Raw genomic sequence first — 16,803 nt, 5'->3', positions numbered from 1 at the left:
CAGCACTGAGCCCCTGAGTTCCAGCACTGAACCCCTGACTTCCAGCACTGAGCCCCTGACTTCCAGCACTGAACCCCCGACTTCCAGCACTGAACCCCTGACCCAGCACTGAGTCTCTGACTTCCAGCACTGAACCCCTGGCTTCCAGCACTGAGCCCCTGACTTCCAGCACTGAACCCCTGACTTCCAGCACTGAGCCCCTGACTTCCAGCACTGAGCCCCTGACTTCCAGCACTGAACCCCTGGCTTCCAGCACTGAGCCCCTGACTTCCAGCACTGAACCCCTGACTTCCAGCACTGAGCCCCTGACTTCCAGCACTGAGCCCCTGAGTTCCAGCACTGAACCCCTGACTTCCAGCACTGAGCCCCTGACCCAGCACTGAGCCCCTGACTTCCAGCACTGAGCCCCTGACTTCCAGCACTGAGCCCCTGACTTCCAGCACTGAACCCCTGACTTCCAGCACTGAGCCCCTGACTTCCAGCACTGAGCCCTTGACTTCCAGCACTGAGCCCCTGACTTCCAGCACTGAGCCCCTGACTTCCAGCACTGAGCCCCTGACTTCCAGCACTGAGCCCCTGACTTCCAGCACTGAGCCCCAAACTTCCAGCACTGAACCCCTGACTTCCAGCACTGAGCCCCTGACTTCCAGCACTGAGCCCCTGACTTCCAGCACTGAGCCCCTGACTTCCAGCACTGAGCCCTTGACTTCCAGCACTGAGCCCCTGACTTCCAGCACTGAGCCCCTGACTTCCAGCACTGAGCCCCTGACTTCCAGCACTGAACCCCTGACTTCCAGCACTGAGCCCCTGACTTCCAGCACTGAGCCCCAAACTTCCAGCACTGAGCCCCTGACTTCCAGCACTGAGCTCCTGACTTCCAGCACTGAGCCCCTGACTTCCAGCACTGAGCCCCTGACTTCCAGCACTGAGCCCCTGACTTCCAGCACTGAACCCCTGACTTCCAGCACTGAACCCCTGACTTCCAGCACTGAGCCCCTGACTTCCATTTTAACCGTCTGCCCTCCTGTTTCCGCTGGGCAGCCTGGATTAACAATCGGTCTTTGTTTGTCCCTGACAAACATAGGATTGTAGGTCAATGCAGATTTATTGTATGAAACATTAATCCATTCCTCATATGCTTTTCTCCCAGAGAGTGTGGATTAATGACACTATGGCAAAATGCTCTATGTCAAAAGCTGTACTTAGTGTCAAGTCATCGATTTCAATGTGTTCAGGTCCTCCATCTTTTTCTTTTAAATTTAGAGTACCCAATTCTTTTTTTCCAATTAAGGGACAATTGAGCGTCAGCCGCCCAATGTCGGGAGCGCAGGGTGCACGAGACACTCTGTAGCGGGGTGTGGGTCTCACTCGTGCTTGACACTGTTGCCCCTCACCCCCTCTAAGGGACTCCCGGAATCTGGCACATCATAATTGAAGGTTCTTTTGTTTTTCTACTTCCGTAGATAGTTCAGGCAGTGCCATATTTGCCCCTCCCCCATCCACCAATACCCTGACTCCCCCTCCCTCCCCACCACCCTCCTTTTCCCTCTCTCCCCACCACCCCCCTTCCTTTCCCTTCTGTTGGTACAGAGGCGAGGTTAGCTGGTCTCTCCAACGCAAAGTTTAGTGCTGGTACCATTTGTTTTTTGTAGAAACGTGTTGTGAACTGTTTTAATAATCAGAGTACCCATGCCACCCCACCCCCCCATACATTGGTACTGAGGGGAGGGTACCCTGTTTCTCCAACACAAAATTACCGTTTGGCCTTGTATATATTTTTTACTGTTTTAATAAAAAGATAAGGCCAATCCACCTAGCCTGCACATCTTTGAGTTGTGGGGGTGAAACCCACGCAGACACGGGGAGAATGTGCAAACTCCACACGGACAGTGACCCAGAGCCGGGATCGAATCTGGGACCTCGGTGCCGTGAGGCTGCAGTGCTAACCACTGCACCATCGTGCTGCCCGTGTTCAAGCCCTCCATGAGATTGAAAAACGCACGGTCCATTTTCTAAACGAAAAACATTTTCTGTAAATAGACTGCAGATTTTCCAGCATTTTGGAGATGCTGTTCATCAGTACCTGTTACTACATCTCAGTATTGCAGTCCGTTTATGCTACTTTAACATCAGTATGAAATGATTTCTAGTTCAAAACAACAACCCTGCATTTATCTGGTTTTAAGGAAGATTGAAGTAGCTGCTTTAGGGGGGTCTCATTCTGTGTTGCTCAGTATCAAGTTGAACCTTGATCCAGGATTAGGCTGAACTCCCTGGGCTGGATTCTCCGGTTGCCGATGCCGAAATTGCGTTCGTCGAACGGCTGGAGAATCACATTTCCCGAATGAATTACGGGCGGGTCAGCTTTCGCGATGCTCCGCAGAGTACGCCACGCCATGTATTGATGGCCTCGGGCCATTGCCTGAAGTCCCCTCTGATGCTCCGCCCCCAGCTGGCCGAGTTCCCGATGGCGTGGGCCACGTGTGGTCTCATTCGTTGGGAACTCAGCTTGGCGACTGCGGACTCAGTCCAGCTCCGCCACAGTCAGAGGAGGGCCGATTCGCCGGCAGGGGGAACATTATTTGGGTCTGGGGGCACTGTGGTGGGGCGGTCCCTGGCATGCGAGCCAGCTGAAGGGGAACTATTTCGAGGGCCAGGTCCGCGAGCGGCCTCCACCATAAAGCAAGGCACGCCCACTGCAGGCTGCAGCTGTGCGCATGCACGACCACAGACCTGGGAATTTTCCAGAGCTATCGGCAGCTAGAGCCAGGTGCCCGACGCTGCCGTCCTGCTAGACCCCAGTAAAACGGGGGATCGGTGGCCGTTTTGCCTCAGTTTTCCTGGGGCAAAACACCAACGTTCCCATGCCGGCGTGGGGACATAGCCGCAGAATCGGCAAACCCTGCTCTCTGTATTCCAATAGTTAGTGTGAAACACCCTTCACAAAAATGCTTATAATGTAACTGGACTCAATGGTAGCCTTATGCACTTTGATGCTAATCGATCTGATGTAAACTTCTAAGTGTGGCTTGTTTCGTCAACTCAGCATTTCATTATTAAAGAGCCTACACTGTGGAAAATGCAGCTCAAGGACAGACAGAGAACCCCATGCATCAGGCCAAATGTAAACAAAGTCTCCCCTCCTGGCTCAGGAAGCAGATGTTTATAAATCTTCCCAACCAAAGCAACCAGTCTAGGTGTTCGCAATAATTCAGCACATTCAGACAAAGAGTAAAAGTAAATACACAGCAGTTACTGGAGAATGAATTATGGATTTCCATTACTAGAATGGTTCATGTTAAATGCTTCAACCTGGACCAGTGAAACAATCAGGTAGAGATTTGTTTTGTACAGAGCACATGATGAGTCATAACAAATTGGCAGCTAATTTTGGATTTTGTTTATTCATTCATGGAAGGCCAGCATTTGTCACCCATCTTCATTTTCCCTTGAGAGTGGTGAACATTCATCTTTGACCGCGCCTGCGCATGTTGTGTAGCTACATCCACAGTGCTGTAGGGAGGGAGATTTAGGATTTGAACCCAAAGACAGTGAAGGGACGGCTTTATGTTTTCAAGTAAGGATGGTTTGTGAATTGGAGGGGAATCTCTAGATGATGATGTTCCCATGTATCTGCTGCCCTTGTCCTACTAGATGGTAGTCTCAGGTTTGGAAGGGGCTGTTGAAGGAGGCTTGGTGTGTTGCGACAGGACATCTTGTAAATGGTGCACACTGTTGCCACTGTGCACCTGTGATGAAGGGAGGAAATGTTGAAGTTGGCGGATTGAGTGCCGACCAAGTATGATTGTGGATGGTGTTGAGCTCCTTGAGTATTGTTGGAACGTCACTTATCCAGGCAGGTGGAGAGTATTCCATCACACTCCAACTTGTGCCTTGGAGACGTTGAACAGGCTTTGGGGAGTCAGGAGGTGAGTTACTTGCTACAGAATTGCAGATCCTGGGCTGGGATTCTCCCCTACCCGGCGGGGCGGGGGGTCCCGGTGTGTCGGAGTGGAATGAACCACTCCGGCGTCGGGGCATCGCAAAGGTGCGGAATTCTCCGCACACTTAGGGGCCAAGCCCTCAGATTGAGAGGCTCGGCCTGCTCCGGAGTGGTTCCCACTCCTCCGGCTGGTGTGAACGGCCTTTGGCTCCATGCCAGCCGAGGCCGAAAGGACTTCGCCGGCCGGCGTAAGTCCGTGAATGTGCCATAGCGACAGTGGCTACTGACGTGATACCGCCGCATGCGCAGGGCAGGGGGTCTTTTCCGCCTCCGCCTTGGCGAAGGTGGAAGAAAAAGAGTGCCCCCACGGCACAGGCTCGCCCGCCGATCGATGGGCCCCGATCACGGTCAGATCGCCCTGCGCACCACCCCACCCCAGGACCCCGGAGCCCGCCCGCGCCTCCAATCCCGCCCCGCCTCCAATCCCACCGGTCAGGTAGGTGGTTTAATCCACACCGGTAGGAGAGGCCTGTCAGCGGCGGGACTTTGGCCCATCACAGGCTGGAGAATCCCGCGCATGTGCCGACTCGCACCGGCTGGTGGAGGCCCTTCAGCACCGGTTGGCATGGCGCCAAGCCCCTATCCCGACGCCCAGTGGGGCGCCAACCTCTCCGGGGTAGGCCTAGCCCCTGAAGGTGTGGAGGATTCAGCACCTTTGGGGCGGCCCGACGCCGGAGTTGCTCACGCCACTCCGTCCCGCTGGGACTCCCCCGCCCCGCTGGGTACGGAAGAATCCCACCCTTTATACCCGCTGGCAGCACATCCCCGCCTGTTGGTTTCCCAGCGGCATGGGTGACTTCAATGGGAAATCCCATTGATAAGCGGCGGCAAGAAAGAATCCTTCCGCTAGCATATGGAGCGTCGCCGAGAAACACGTGGCTGGGGAATGGAAAATCCAGCCCCTGATGTTCAGCTGCTTTTATGGAATTGTGTCTTGTCCATCTCTTTGAGGTTTCTACTTTCTCTCTGCAATCCAGAACTATACAAGTGGCACTGGCCTGCATTTTACAGAGATCAGCATGTAGATCTATATTTTGGCTGCAAATTAAGATTTGTTAACAGAAGATAAGCAGAAAGACAAACAGAAAGATAGACTTGGATAGGTAAAGTAGCCAACTTGTTCAACAAACAAATCTTTTGTTGATCTAGGCTAAAGTTGCATGTACAACAAAGTTGTAGCTTGGAATGAAAACTCTGCACTGACACGAACATTGACGATTTATCGGGGTACAAATTAGTCTCAGGCAAAATGCCGGGCAATGGCCATCTCCAATCAGAGAGATTGACATTCTTGACATTCAACATTACTGTGGTTAATGTATTTCACCTAATGCATGAGCTGTCTGTACTGTCTGTATAATGATGTGTCCCATGACCTGGAAGTGACGGTACGGGCTATTTCCAGTTACTGTACTGGAACCCCGGTGGGCTCCGCCTCTGACTCCGCCCTCACCGGGGCCATAAATAGTCCGGCCACCTGTGGGTGGCACTCATTCGTGCAGCCGACTCTGGCAGGCAAGTTCATGGATATTAAAGCCGAATGTTCATTCGTTCTCACAGTCTCACATTGAATTGACGGTATAGCAATTACCATGGGTGAATTCCCCCACACAACTATGGTCCAGACGACCAGAAAGGATTTCCAGTGAGTGACAAAAACAAGATCTTCCATTAATATCAGACATTACACAATTCCTCTTGTAGTGCCTTCCTAACTGATAGCACAGGTGTGGCCAACATGTACAGAGGAATAGCAGCCAGTGGAACTTAGAACTTTGCAACGGTCAACACAAAGATGAATGAAACAGCGCTCAGTTTGCAAAAGGAAGTCTACTCACGGGAGAGAAGCGAGGGATGGTGCTCCAACCAGCTGGCCCGCCTCTGCCAGCTCAATGGCGTGCTTCTTCTCCAGCTTCTGGTATAAAACCACAATGCTGGATTTCGACAGATGCTGCTCTCTGATGAAAAGCTTGTTGAGATATTTGTTGTTAAAGTTCTCAAACCTGTAAGAAATGGAAGAAAATTGTAATGGGGATTCCGGAAATGGTTGTGTTCGGACAAATGCAGCTCAACCAATTGCAACCCACTTGCCAGTCAAGATAAAAGAGGAGATTTGATGGAGGTATTTAACATCATGAAGAGTTTTAATGGAGTAAATAAGGAGAATCTGTTTCTGATGGGAGGAGGTTTGGTATTGGAATGACGCGGATGTAAGATGATTAGCAAAAGATCCAGATGGGAGTTGAGAATTTTTTGTTGTGTAATATATTATTATGACCTGAATAGCACAGTCTGAAAGGATGGTATATGTAGGCTCGATAGTAACCTTCAGGAGAGAATTGAATATATCTGCGCAGAGGAGAATTTACAGAGCTATCCGGAGATAGAATGTAGGGAGGAGATTGAAGATGATTGGATAGCTCTTTAAAATAGCCAACACAGGCACAATGGACTGAATGGCCTCTTTTCTACGCTGTATGATTCTAGTATGCAATCACTGTAAACTCAAACAATTTGAAATTATGACATAAATTGCGGTTCTGTATCATTAACCCAAGCAAAATTCTATCTGACTGTGATGATGCCCCAGATGTGATGTTAATCTGCCTGATCCACTGGTCCAGCTGTAATTTTGTGTTTTCTTCGTCCATGGGATGTGGACGTCACTGGAACATTCATTGCCCATCCCTAATTGCCTTTGAGAAGGAGGTGGTGAACTGCCTTCTTCAACTGCTGCAGTACATGTGGTATAGGGACAACCACTATGCTTTTAGGAAGGGAGTTCCAGGAGTTTGACCCAGCAACAGTGAAGGAATGCTGATATATTTCCAAGTCAGAATTTTGAGTGGCTTGGAGAGAAAATTCCAGGTGTTTCCATGTGTTAGATATCCTTGGCCTGCTCGATGGCTGCAGTCACGGGTTTGGAAGCTGTTGTGTCAGGAGCTTTGGTGAGTTCCTGCAGTGCACCTTGTACAAACGGCTGCTACTATGCGGCGGTAATACAGGGTATGAATGTTTGTGGACGGAGTGTCAATCAAGCGGGCTGCTTCGTCCTGGATGGTGTCGAGCTTCTTGAATGTTATTGGAGCTGCACTCATCCAGGCAAATGGAGAGTATTCCATCACGTTCTTGACTTGTGCCTTGCAGATGGTGGACAGGCTTTGGGGAGTCAGGAGGTGAGTTACTCACCTCAAACTGTGGTGCCTCTGACCTGCTGTTTTAGCTACGGTATGTATATGGCTAATCCAGTTCAGTTTCTGGTCAATGGTAAACCCCAGGATACTGATAGTTGGGGATTTAGCAATGGTATTGCCATTGAATGTCAAGGGGAAATGGTTAGATTTTGAAGATGGTCATTGCCTGAAATTAGTTTGGCATGGACGTTACTCGGCACTTATCAGCTCCATCCTTAATGTTGTCCAGGTCTTGCTGCCAATGGACACAGATTGCTTCTGTATCTAAGGAGTCGCGAACAATGCTGAACATTGTGCAGTCATCAGAAAACATCCCCGCTTCTGACCTTATGATGGAAGGAAGACCATTGTTGTCACAGCTGAAGATGGTTGGGCCTGGGACTCTACCCTGAGGGAGTCCAGTAAGGGCAGCACGGCATCATAGTGATTAGCACTGTGTCTTCACAGTGCCAGGGTCCCAGGTTCGATTCCCAGCTGGGTCACTGTCTGAGTGGAGTCTGCATGTTCTCCCTGTGTCTGCGTGGTTTGCTCCGGGTGTTCCGGTTTCCTCCCACAGTCCAAAGACGTGCAGGTTAGGTGGATTGGCCATGATAAATTGCCCTTTGTGTCCAAAAATGTTAGGAGGCGTTATTTGGTTAGGGGGATAGGGTGGAAGTGAGGGCTTAAGTGGGTCGGTGCAGCCTCGATGGGCTGAATGGCCTCCTTCTGCACTGCATGTTCTATGTCATGGAACTGAGATGATTGACCGCCAATAAAAACAACCCTCTTCCTTTGTGCCAGGTATGAGTCCAAACTATGATCCCATACTACCTCTTAAAGAGGAACAAGGAGGTTCTCTGCTGTTTTGATTGACATGGTTCCTTCCAAAACTGTAAGCGTTCACAGCAACACTGTTTTTGGATTGTGGAAGCAATCCATGTGAAATGCTTTGAGTTGTTTCTGAGAGAATAAATTCCAATTACTGACTGGAATATTAGATCACCCTTTAGTTAACTTATCAACTTTAAACATGTAATTTCCTAAATAATAATTCTATGTCCTTGTATATTTGTAAGCAAACTACAGAGAAGCCTTTAATGGGAATAAGAATCTATAGTATTTACCTTCCAAGGTTTTCTCTTATATCGGATGATTACCCGTACACAAAGGGGAAATTTTTAACCAGGAAGGGGCCATGGGTTGTTGTTGGATTGGAAAATAAAGTCAGCAAATTGTAAGTGTGAATGGAAGCTGGTTCCAGTCCACACTTGAGTTGAATATTGGCACATCAAGCTGACTTTGTGTGACCCCCTGGGGAGAGTCAGGCTGCTGACTAACACAATATTCACTGAATTGAAGTGGTGTTTCAACAGAACCTGGATGAGGACCAGCAGCAGAAGCTGCGGCCTGTTGTTAACAGACCTGTAGCTCGAGAGCAGAGAGGAGACGTGTACAGAGGAGAGCGGCAGACAGGTGCAGCCTGCAGGGGGGCATGACCCATGAAACAGGGGTTAGAGGCAGAGCAGGAGCTGGGGCAACCATACCTGATTAGACGGTGGTAGACATAGAATAGAATCATAGAATCACTACAGTGCAGAAGGAGGCCATTCAGCCCATCGAGTCTACACGGCCCTCCGGAAGAGCACCCTAACGGCCCAATTCCCCGCCCTATCCCCGTAACCCCATCCAACCTTTGGGCACCAAGGGGCAATTTAGCATGGCCAATCTACCTAACCTATGCATCTTTGGACTGGGAGGAAACTTGAACACCTGGAGGAAACCCATGCAGACACGGGGAGAATGTGCAAACCCAACATGGAAAGTGCCCATTGGGTAACTGTTGCCCCCTTGGCCCACTGCGAGATCCACCACATTAGGTTCACGATTGCTGAGATCACGAGTGAGCCTCTCCCATGTGATTCTCGGGCGCGTGGACTTGAGAATCACGGGAGGGCGGAGCATAGGGCTCCCAGCCTGCTAAATAGGTGCAAAGAGGTCGTTATGGAACTCATTCAAGCCACTGGCGAGGGGTCGGGTGCGACCCCGATTTTGCCCCGACGCCCAATTCTCTGCCCCATCGGGGAACGCATTCTGGGCATCCGGACAATGGAGAGTCCCACCCCAGATTTCCTCCAACCATTGCTGGGGGAGAGACTGGCTGGAATTTTATCTAAGAAGACACACCTGGAGCAAAGAGCCTGGCAGCAGGTCAAGAACCTGTTTGTTCTGTCAGGCACTGCATTAGCAAACAGTACAATCGCACAGTACAGGCATGATGCCTACCCACGCTCTGTCAATGAAGGATCTCAATTCAAGGGGACCCTGGTAGGTGCCAAAATGGCTGCCGGCAATCTTGATTGTAAAGGTCAGTGGAGGCAAGGAAATGGAAAAGACCAACAGGTACTCGGGTCATCAGCTGCATCTGTTTCTATTTTCATGGCCTGCCACCTTGGAAGTGTCATAATATACACTAATATATCATGGTGCAGACACACACTGATGGACACACACAGGGACGAATCAACATGTACAAACACCACAGCCAATCACCAGTTAGAATACACACACTATAAAGGCAGAGGACACCACGGTTCCCGCTCATTCTGGGTGCTGCCTCTGAGTGTAACAAGAACTCATTCAGCCCAGCACGGACTCACAACACGTGCTGAGAGAATCAACTGGTTCGGACAAGGCTGAGCTCTCTAGTTTAAGTTAGCATTATTTAGACCCACAGACATCGTGTGTTAGTTAGTTAGAAGTCTTTAATAAAATTGAGTTGAACCTTCATCTGTGTTGGAAATGTCTGTTCATCTCTCCAGCCTACACATACCAACACTTCATGATACCAGGAGTTGAGGAATGCTCGCACTTCTGAGACCTACCCTTCAGTGATCTGCCTTCCACCAGTCTCCAGCCTTCCTACAGAATGGACTCCGTTCGCCCGCCACCGCCTCTCCGCATTGCAGGGAATCTGGGCTCGAACTGGAAACATTTCAAACGGCGCTTCCAGCTGTACCTCGAAGCCAGGGACCTGGAAGCTGCCTCGGACACACGTCAGATTGCTCTCTTCCTCTTCACAGCCGGTGACCAGGCTCTGCACATTTACAACTCGCTCACCTTAGATGAGGGGGAGGACAAATCGAAGTTCAAGACCATAATTCTGAAGTTCGACAGCCACTGCGCGGTCGAGGTCAACGAGAGCTTCGAGAGATACATGTTTCAGCAGCGAATTCAGGGTAAGGATGAGCCTTTCCAGTCCTTCATTACCCATCTCCGCGTCCTTGCGCAGTCCTGCAACTACGGGTCCACCTCTGACTCCATGCTCCGTGACCAGATTGTTTTTGGTGTTCAATCTGAGCCCTTGCGCCAGCAGCTACTAAAAGTAAAGCAGCTCACTCAATCTACGGCCATTGAGACCTGTGTACTTCATGAACATGCCTCCACGCACTACTCATGTATCCAGGCCCCCTACGAGGCAGAATGGGTCCAAATGATTAAATCTCTTCAGGCTCTGGATCTGAACGATGGCGGCCATTTCGCGCGCTTTTCGCGGAGTCCCGTGCTCACACGTAGCGAGCGTGCTGACGTCACGGACCGCATCGCGCAGGTGCGCACTACACTGGATCGCCCCGTGCATGCGCGTTGTGCGACAAACGTCCTGACGCTCCGGTGTGCGGCAACTGCGGCTCCGCCCACTTAAAGCGACAATGTCCCACAAAGTCCCGACGCTGCCTGCAGTGTGGCAAACGAGGCCACTATGCTGCAATGTGCAGATCTTCCATGCCTGCTGCTTTTCGAAGGTCTACCCAGCCCCACAGAGACGGCAGGGCTATCCAGCCTGCCATCAATGAACCTACTCCACACCTTGATTCCGACTATGCCTGCAATGACCCACTGGTCCCGTTCCAAATCGGCGTCATTACTACCAACAGGATGTCCCCCAACCGTGGCACAGAACCTGTCCACGTCCACAGCATCAGCCAGGATGATGAGTGGTGTGCCACCCTTACGGTCAACTGGTCCCCTGCCAGGTTCCGCCTGGACACTGGCGCTTCTGCCAATCTTATCGCGTCGTCAGATTTTCGCAAGCTCTGCGTACAGCCTGCTGTCCTGCCATCTGCGTGTAAATTGCTGGACTACAATGGCAATGCCATTGCCGCCAGCGGCTCCTGCCGCCTTGAGGTGACACATGGTGCTCACACAGTCATTCTCCCGTTCGGGATTGTTGCTGCCTCAAAAGCCTCCTTGCTTGGTGCCCAGGCATGTAAGCTGCTCCACTCAGTGCAGAGAGTACACTCCCTCTCTTCAAGCGATGTGTCTGCATCCTCTGACACAGACTTCAGGGCGCAACTCGACTCCATCATCCATGATGTTTTCGAAGGCATGGGCACGCTCCCCTACACGTGCAAAATCTTACTCAAGCCCAACGCAACGCCTGTCTTTCACGCACCTCGCAGAGTCCCAGCTCCCCTCAAGGACCGCCTCAAGCAACAGTTCCAGGACCTCCAGGACCAAGGAGTCATTTCTAGGGTAAAGGAACCCACAGACTGGGTAAGCTCCATGGTCCGCATCAAGAAACTGTCCGGCGAGCTGCGGATCTGTATTGATCCTAAAGATCTAAATCAGAATATCATGCGGGAGCACTATCCGATTCCGAAACGTGAGGAGCTCACGTCCGAGATGGCCCACGCCAAACTATTCTCAAAACTGGATGCCTCGAAGGGTTTCTGGTAGATCCAACTAGATGAGTCAAGCAGGAAGCTGTGTACGTTCAACACACCCTTTGGCAGGTTCTGCTACAACCGGATGCCATTCGGCATCATCTCTGCATCCAAAGTTTTCCACCGGATCATGGAGCAGATGATGGAGGGGATCGACGGCCTCCGGGTATATGCCGACGACATTATCATCTGGTCAACCACCCCGCAGGAACACATTGCCCGCCTTCAGCGTGTTTTCAGGCACATCCACGAACACGGCCTCCGCCTCAATATGGCCAAATGCTCCTTCGGCCAGTCAAGTATCAAGTTTCTGGGGGATCACATCTCCCACCAGGGGGTGCGTCCGGAAGAGGACAAGATTGCAGCCATCACGGCCATGAAGACGCCCGAGGACAAGAAAGCGGTCCTCCAGTTCCTGGGTATGGTGAATTTCCTCGGGAAGTTCATCCCGAATCTTGCCTCACACACCACGGCCCTCAGAGACCTGATTCGCAAAACCACATATTTCCGATGGCTCCCTGCTCACGAGCGTGAATGGCAGGAGCTGAAGGCCAAGCTTTCCATAGCCCCAGTGTTGGCCTTTTTCGACCCGACCAAAGAGACCAAAATCTCTACTGATGCCAATCAGTCGGGGATTGGAGCCGTGCTCCTGCAACGAGCGTTGCGTATGTGCCGCGGGCATATCCCCGTTGCATATGTGCCGCAGGCAATGACTCCCACAGAGCAGCGCTACGTGCAAATCGAGAAAGAATGTCTCGACCTTCTCACTGGAGTTGTGAAGTTCCACGACTACGTCTATGGACTTCCGCAGTTCACGGTTGAAACTGACCACCGCCCCCTTGTAAATATTATCAAAAAGGACCTGAATGACATGACGCCTCGCCTCTAGGGTATCCTACTCAAGCTGCGCAGGTACGACTTTCAACTGATCTATACCCCTGGCAAGGACCTTGCCGTTACCGATGCCCTCTCAAGGTCGATCACAACTCCATGTGATCATGACGGCTTCATTTGCCAAATAGATGCTCACATCCAGTTTTCAGCCTCCCATTTGCCAGCTACGGGTGCACGACTGATGTAAATTCGCCACGAGATAGCGGCTGATCCACTTCTGCAGCGGTTGATGCGCCTAATGTCAGACGGATAGCTCAAGGGCCAATACCCGCAATTTTACAACGTCCACGATGACCTGGCGGTTGTCGACGGGATGCTCCTGAAATTGGATCGAACGTAGGAATCGAGAAGTGCCGCCGCAGGGCCAGAGAAGCTGTCTACTGGCCGGGCATCAATGATGACATCGCCAATGTGGTGCTCAACTGCTCCACCTGCCAGCGTTTTCAGCCCCCCCAACCACGGGAGACCCTGATGCCCTATGAGCTCGTCACATCGCCTTGGACAAAAGTGGGGCATCGACTTGTTCCATGCATTGGGCAGGGACTACGTCATCACCATCGACTACTTCTCCAGTTACCCAGAGGTCATCAGACTGCACGACCTCACATCCTCGGCTGTGATCAGGGCTTGTAAGGAGACATTTGCCTGACATGGCATTCCGCTGACGGTCATGTCAGACAATGGCCCCTGTTTCGCGAGCCAGGAATGGGCCGGCTTCGCCCGACACTACAATTTCGAGCACGTTACGTCCAGTCCCCTATACCCCCAATCCAATGGGAATGTGGAAAAGGGGGTCCACATCGTTAAGCAGCTCTTCAGCAAGGCCGCCGATGCCGGCTCAGATTTCCATGTTGCTCTGCTGGCCTATCGCTCTGCCCCGCTCTCCACCGGCCTGTCGCCTGCTCAACTGCTAATGAACTGCACCCTCAGAACGACGGTGCCATCAATTCTTGCTCCCAACCTCGATTATGTCCCCATGCTCCACCGCATGCTTATGTCTCAACTGCAGCAGAAAACTTCCTACGACTCACGGGCTGCTGACCTTCCCGACATCCATCCACACGACAAGGTTCGCATCCACCTCCCGGATGGTGGCTGGTCTGCTGTCCTTCTAAGGCAGGTGACTCCCCCCTCGCTCCTTCCTGGTCCACTTACCGGATGGATCCATTCGGCGCCGCAACAGGCGTGCTCTTCGCCTGGTTCCAGGGTCGTCACGGGATCCTCCGACCAGCTCTCCTACTGATCCCGCCGTGGACTGTGTGGCGCTTCCGGTCGCTCTGCCTGCCCCTGACAGTGGTGCAGCCCTCCCAGCTCCTGAGGCGCCAGCCATTGCCCCACCCTTGAGGCGGTCAACCAGAGTTCGTCGCCCACCTCAGAGACTGAACTTATGAACTCTGCACACATGTGGACTCTCTGAAATGTTCTTTTTCCTATATCCTTTATTGTTGCATTCGTTATCCAGTGATTTGTGAATAGATTCGTTGGTTGTTCCAGTTCATGGTAGTCATCTGCACCAGGCACCTTCCTCTGTAAATAGTCTTGTTCCCTGTATATAGCTTTGTACATATGTCTTCGTACCTCACACGTAGCTAGGTACATTCTCCACACAACCACACTATTTATTATCACATGCCTAGATCAGCAATTTTTTTATAAAAGGAGGGAATTCATAATATATACCAATATATCATGGTGCAGACACACACTGATGGACAGACACAGGGACCAATCAACATGTACAAACACCGCAGCCAATCCCAGTTAGAATACACACACTATAAAGGCAGAGGGCACCACTGTTCCCGCTCATTCCGGGTGCTGCTTCTGAGTGTAACAGGAACTCATTCAGCCCAGCACAGACTCATAACACGTGCTGAGAGAATCAACTGGTTCGGACAAGGCTTAGGTCTCTAGTTCAAGTTAGCATCATTTAGACCCACAGTCATCGTGTGTTAGTTAGTTAGAAGTAGTTAATAAAATTGAGTTGAACCTTCATCAGTGTTGGAAGTGTCTGTTCATCTCTCAAGCCTACACTAGCCAACACATCAGGAAGGAAATCTTGTTCCAGGAGGTTGTGGACATGAGCAGCAAAGCAACAACCTGCAGTAAAAACCTTGATTTCCTGAGGCACTGTTGCTCAGTCAGAGCGAGAAAGCTGATTATTGCACTATATCACATGTGCCAGGGCGATCACCTCCTTCAAACTGTGCCTACTCCTTGTGTTTTGTGGAGCAACATGGCTGTGGGTGCTGCTGCTGCTACTGGGATGGGTGGGCTCCTGTTCCTCCTTCTCAGGAGGCCAGGTTGTTGCGGCACAGGCTGACAGCAGGGAATTGAGATCAGGTTCAGTAAACACCAAGGGTGGTGAAAATACTCCCAAAAAGTAAGATAGGCCTTCAAATCAATGAAACAAATTGTTCCAGCATAAACCTATCACAACAGCTGGCCAGGAGCATTGCAATTTCACGTTTTAAAGCCTTCCCAGCCTATCAGCTTCATTGATCAATGCGCCACGGTTGCAATCCTGCCTTGATGAATCTGATAACGTCCAGACAGCTTGAGAAACCCATGCGCTAACTGTTTAACACAAATGCTGGGTTAAAATCACAGTCGATTACTTCTTTAAATATTTAATTACTTACCCTACAACTTTATGGGTTTTCTCGTTTGCCCGCAAGCCCCCCCCCCCCCCCCCCCCCCCCGGGTTAATCTCAGATGTGAACAGGATTGTGTTGTGTTCCTGATCCAAGACCTCATTGTGGGGCTTTAACCATCGCCGCCGGCAAGCCCCGCCCCTTCCCCACTGCGACCTGAATCTGTCTCTCTTTGGCAGTTAACTTTCTGCCCTGTAACTCTCTGACTCCTCACTGCCTGCAGCATTATTTCAAGAGATTAAAACTGGCTGCAGATTTTGACCATTCTGAATCTATTGTCAATGGATTCTTCCTCTCTTACTTCTAACACTCAACATCTCCACTTTAGGTCTCTGGATTGTCCCCTTACATATAAGAGTTGAGGTCGTATAACACAGGTCCTCAATACAGGAATTTGAGAGTGGGGGAGTAGGGATGGTAATTTCTTTTAAAATTAATTTCCGGGATGTGGGCGTCGCTGGTGATGCCAGCATTTATTGCCCATCCCTAGTTGCCCTTCACAAGGTGGTGGTGAGTTGCCTTCTTGAACCACTGCAGTCCTTGAGGTGTAGGTACACTCTCTGTGCTGTTAGGGAGGGAGTTCTAGGATGTTGCCCCAGCAACAGTGAAGGAACGGTGATAGGTTTCCAAGTCGGGATGGTGAGTGACTTGTAGGTGAACCTCCAGCTGGTGATGTTCCCAGGTATCTGCTGCTCTTGTCCTTCCAGATGGTAGTGGTCGTGGGTTTGGAAGGTGTTGTCTAAGGAACCTTGGGGAGTTACTGTAGTGCATCTTGTAGATGGTACACACGGTTGCTACTGATCATCAGTGGCAGCCTTGGAGGCAGAGTTGTTTTCTCCAATGTGTCCCACCTCCTGACAGGCTTGGCACTGCACAGCATCCGCAACGCAAAAGATTCGGTATTAAACCCCCTCATGGTCAATGCTAAATACCCCTTTTGTCTATTTCTCCCGGGCCAGCTCAATGACAATCTACAGCTGGAAGGAGTACATACTCTACAGGCTGGCTTCTTTGAGGCTGAGCAGGGTCAGCATTACCCGGGACCTGACTTCTCCAAGATGGTGTAGGTAGAGGCGGAGGAGCTCACGGGAAACAAAGGGTTTGAATGTTGTGAAAGGGGAGCAATGAAGCGGGTTGCTTTGTGCTGGATGGTGTCGAGCTTCTTGAGTGTTGAGTGTAGCCACAGTATTAATGTGGCTGATCCATTTTAGTTTCTGATCAATGGTAACCCCAGGATGTTGATTATGGGGTATTCAGTGATGGTAATGCCATTGAATGTCAAGAGGCGATGGTTAGATCCTCTCTTGTAGGAAGTGGTCATTCCCTGGCACTTGTGTGGTGCGAATGTAACTTGCCAC

The 16,803-nt window shown here is 50.9% G+C and overlaps 1 protein-coding gene across 1 annotated transcript in view; it reads right to left on the bottom strand.

The window, feature by feature from the left end:
- The window catches only part of LOC119952125 (sodium/hydrogen exchanger 2-like), a 230,432-nt gene that overhangs the window by 58,981 nt on the left and 154,648 nt on the right, over positions 1-16,803 (bottom strand). The window contains exon 8 of the mRNA XM_038775699.1: positions 5,842-6,006. Within this exon, the coding sequence (XP_038631627.1) occupies positions 5,842-6,006 (165 nt within the window). The remainder of the gene's footprint in view (positions 1-5,841; positions 6,007-16,803) is intronic.

Source organism: Scyliorhinus canicula, chromosome 17, assembly GCF_902713615.1.
Source record: "Scyliorhinus canicula chromosome 17, sScyCan1.1, whole genome shotgun sequence".
Lineage (NCBI taxonomy): Eukaryota > Metazoa > Chordata > Chondrichthyes > Carcharhiniformes > Scyliorhinidae > Scyliorhinus > Scyliorhinus canicula.
Note: the sequence above shows the minus strand (reverse complement) of the source record. Positions and strands in the feature narration are given on the sequence as shown.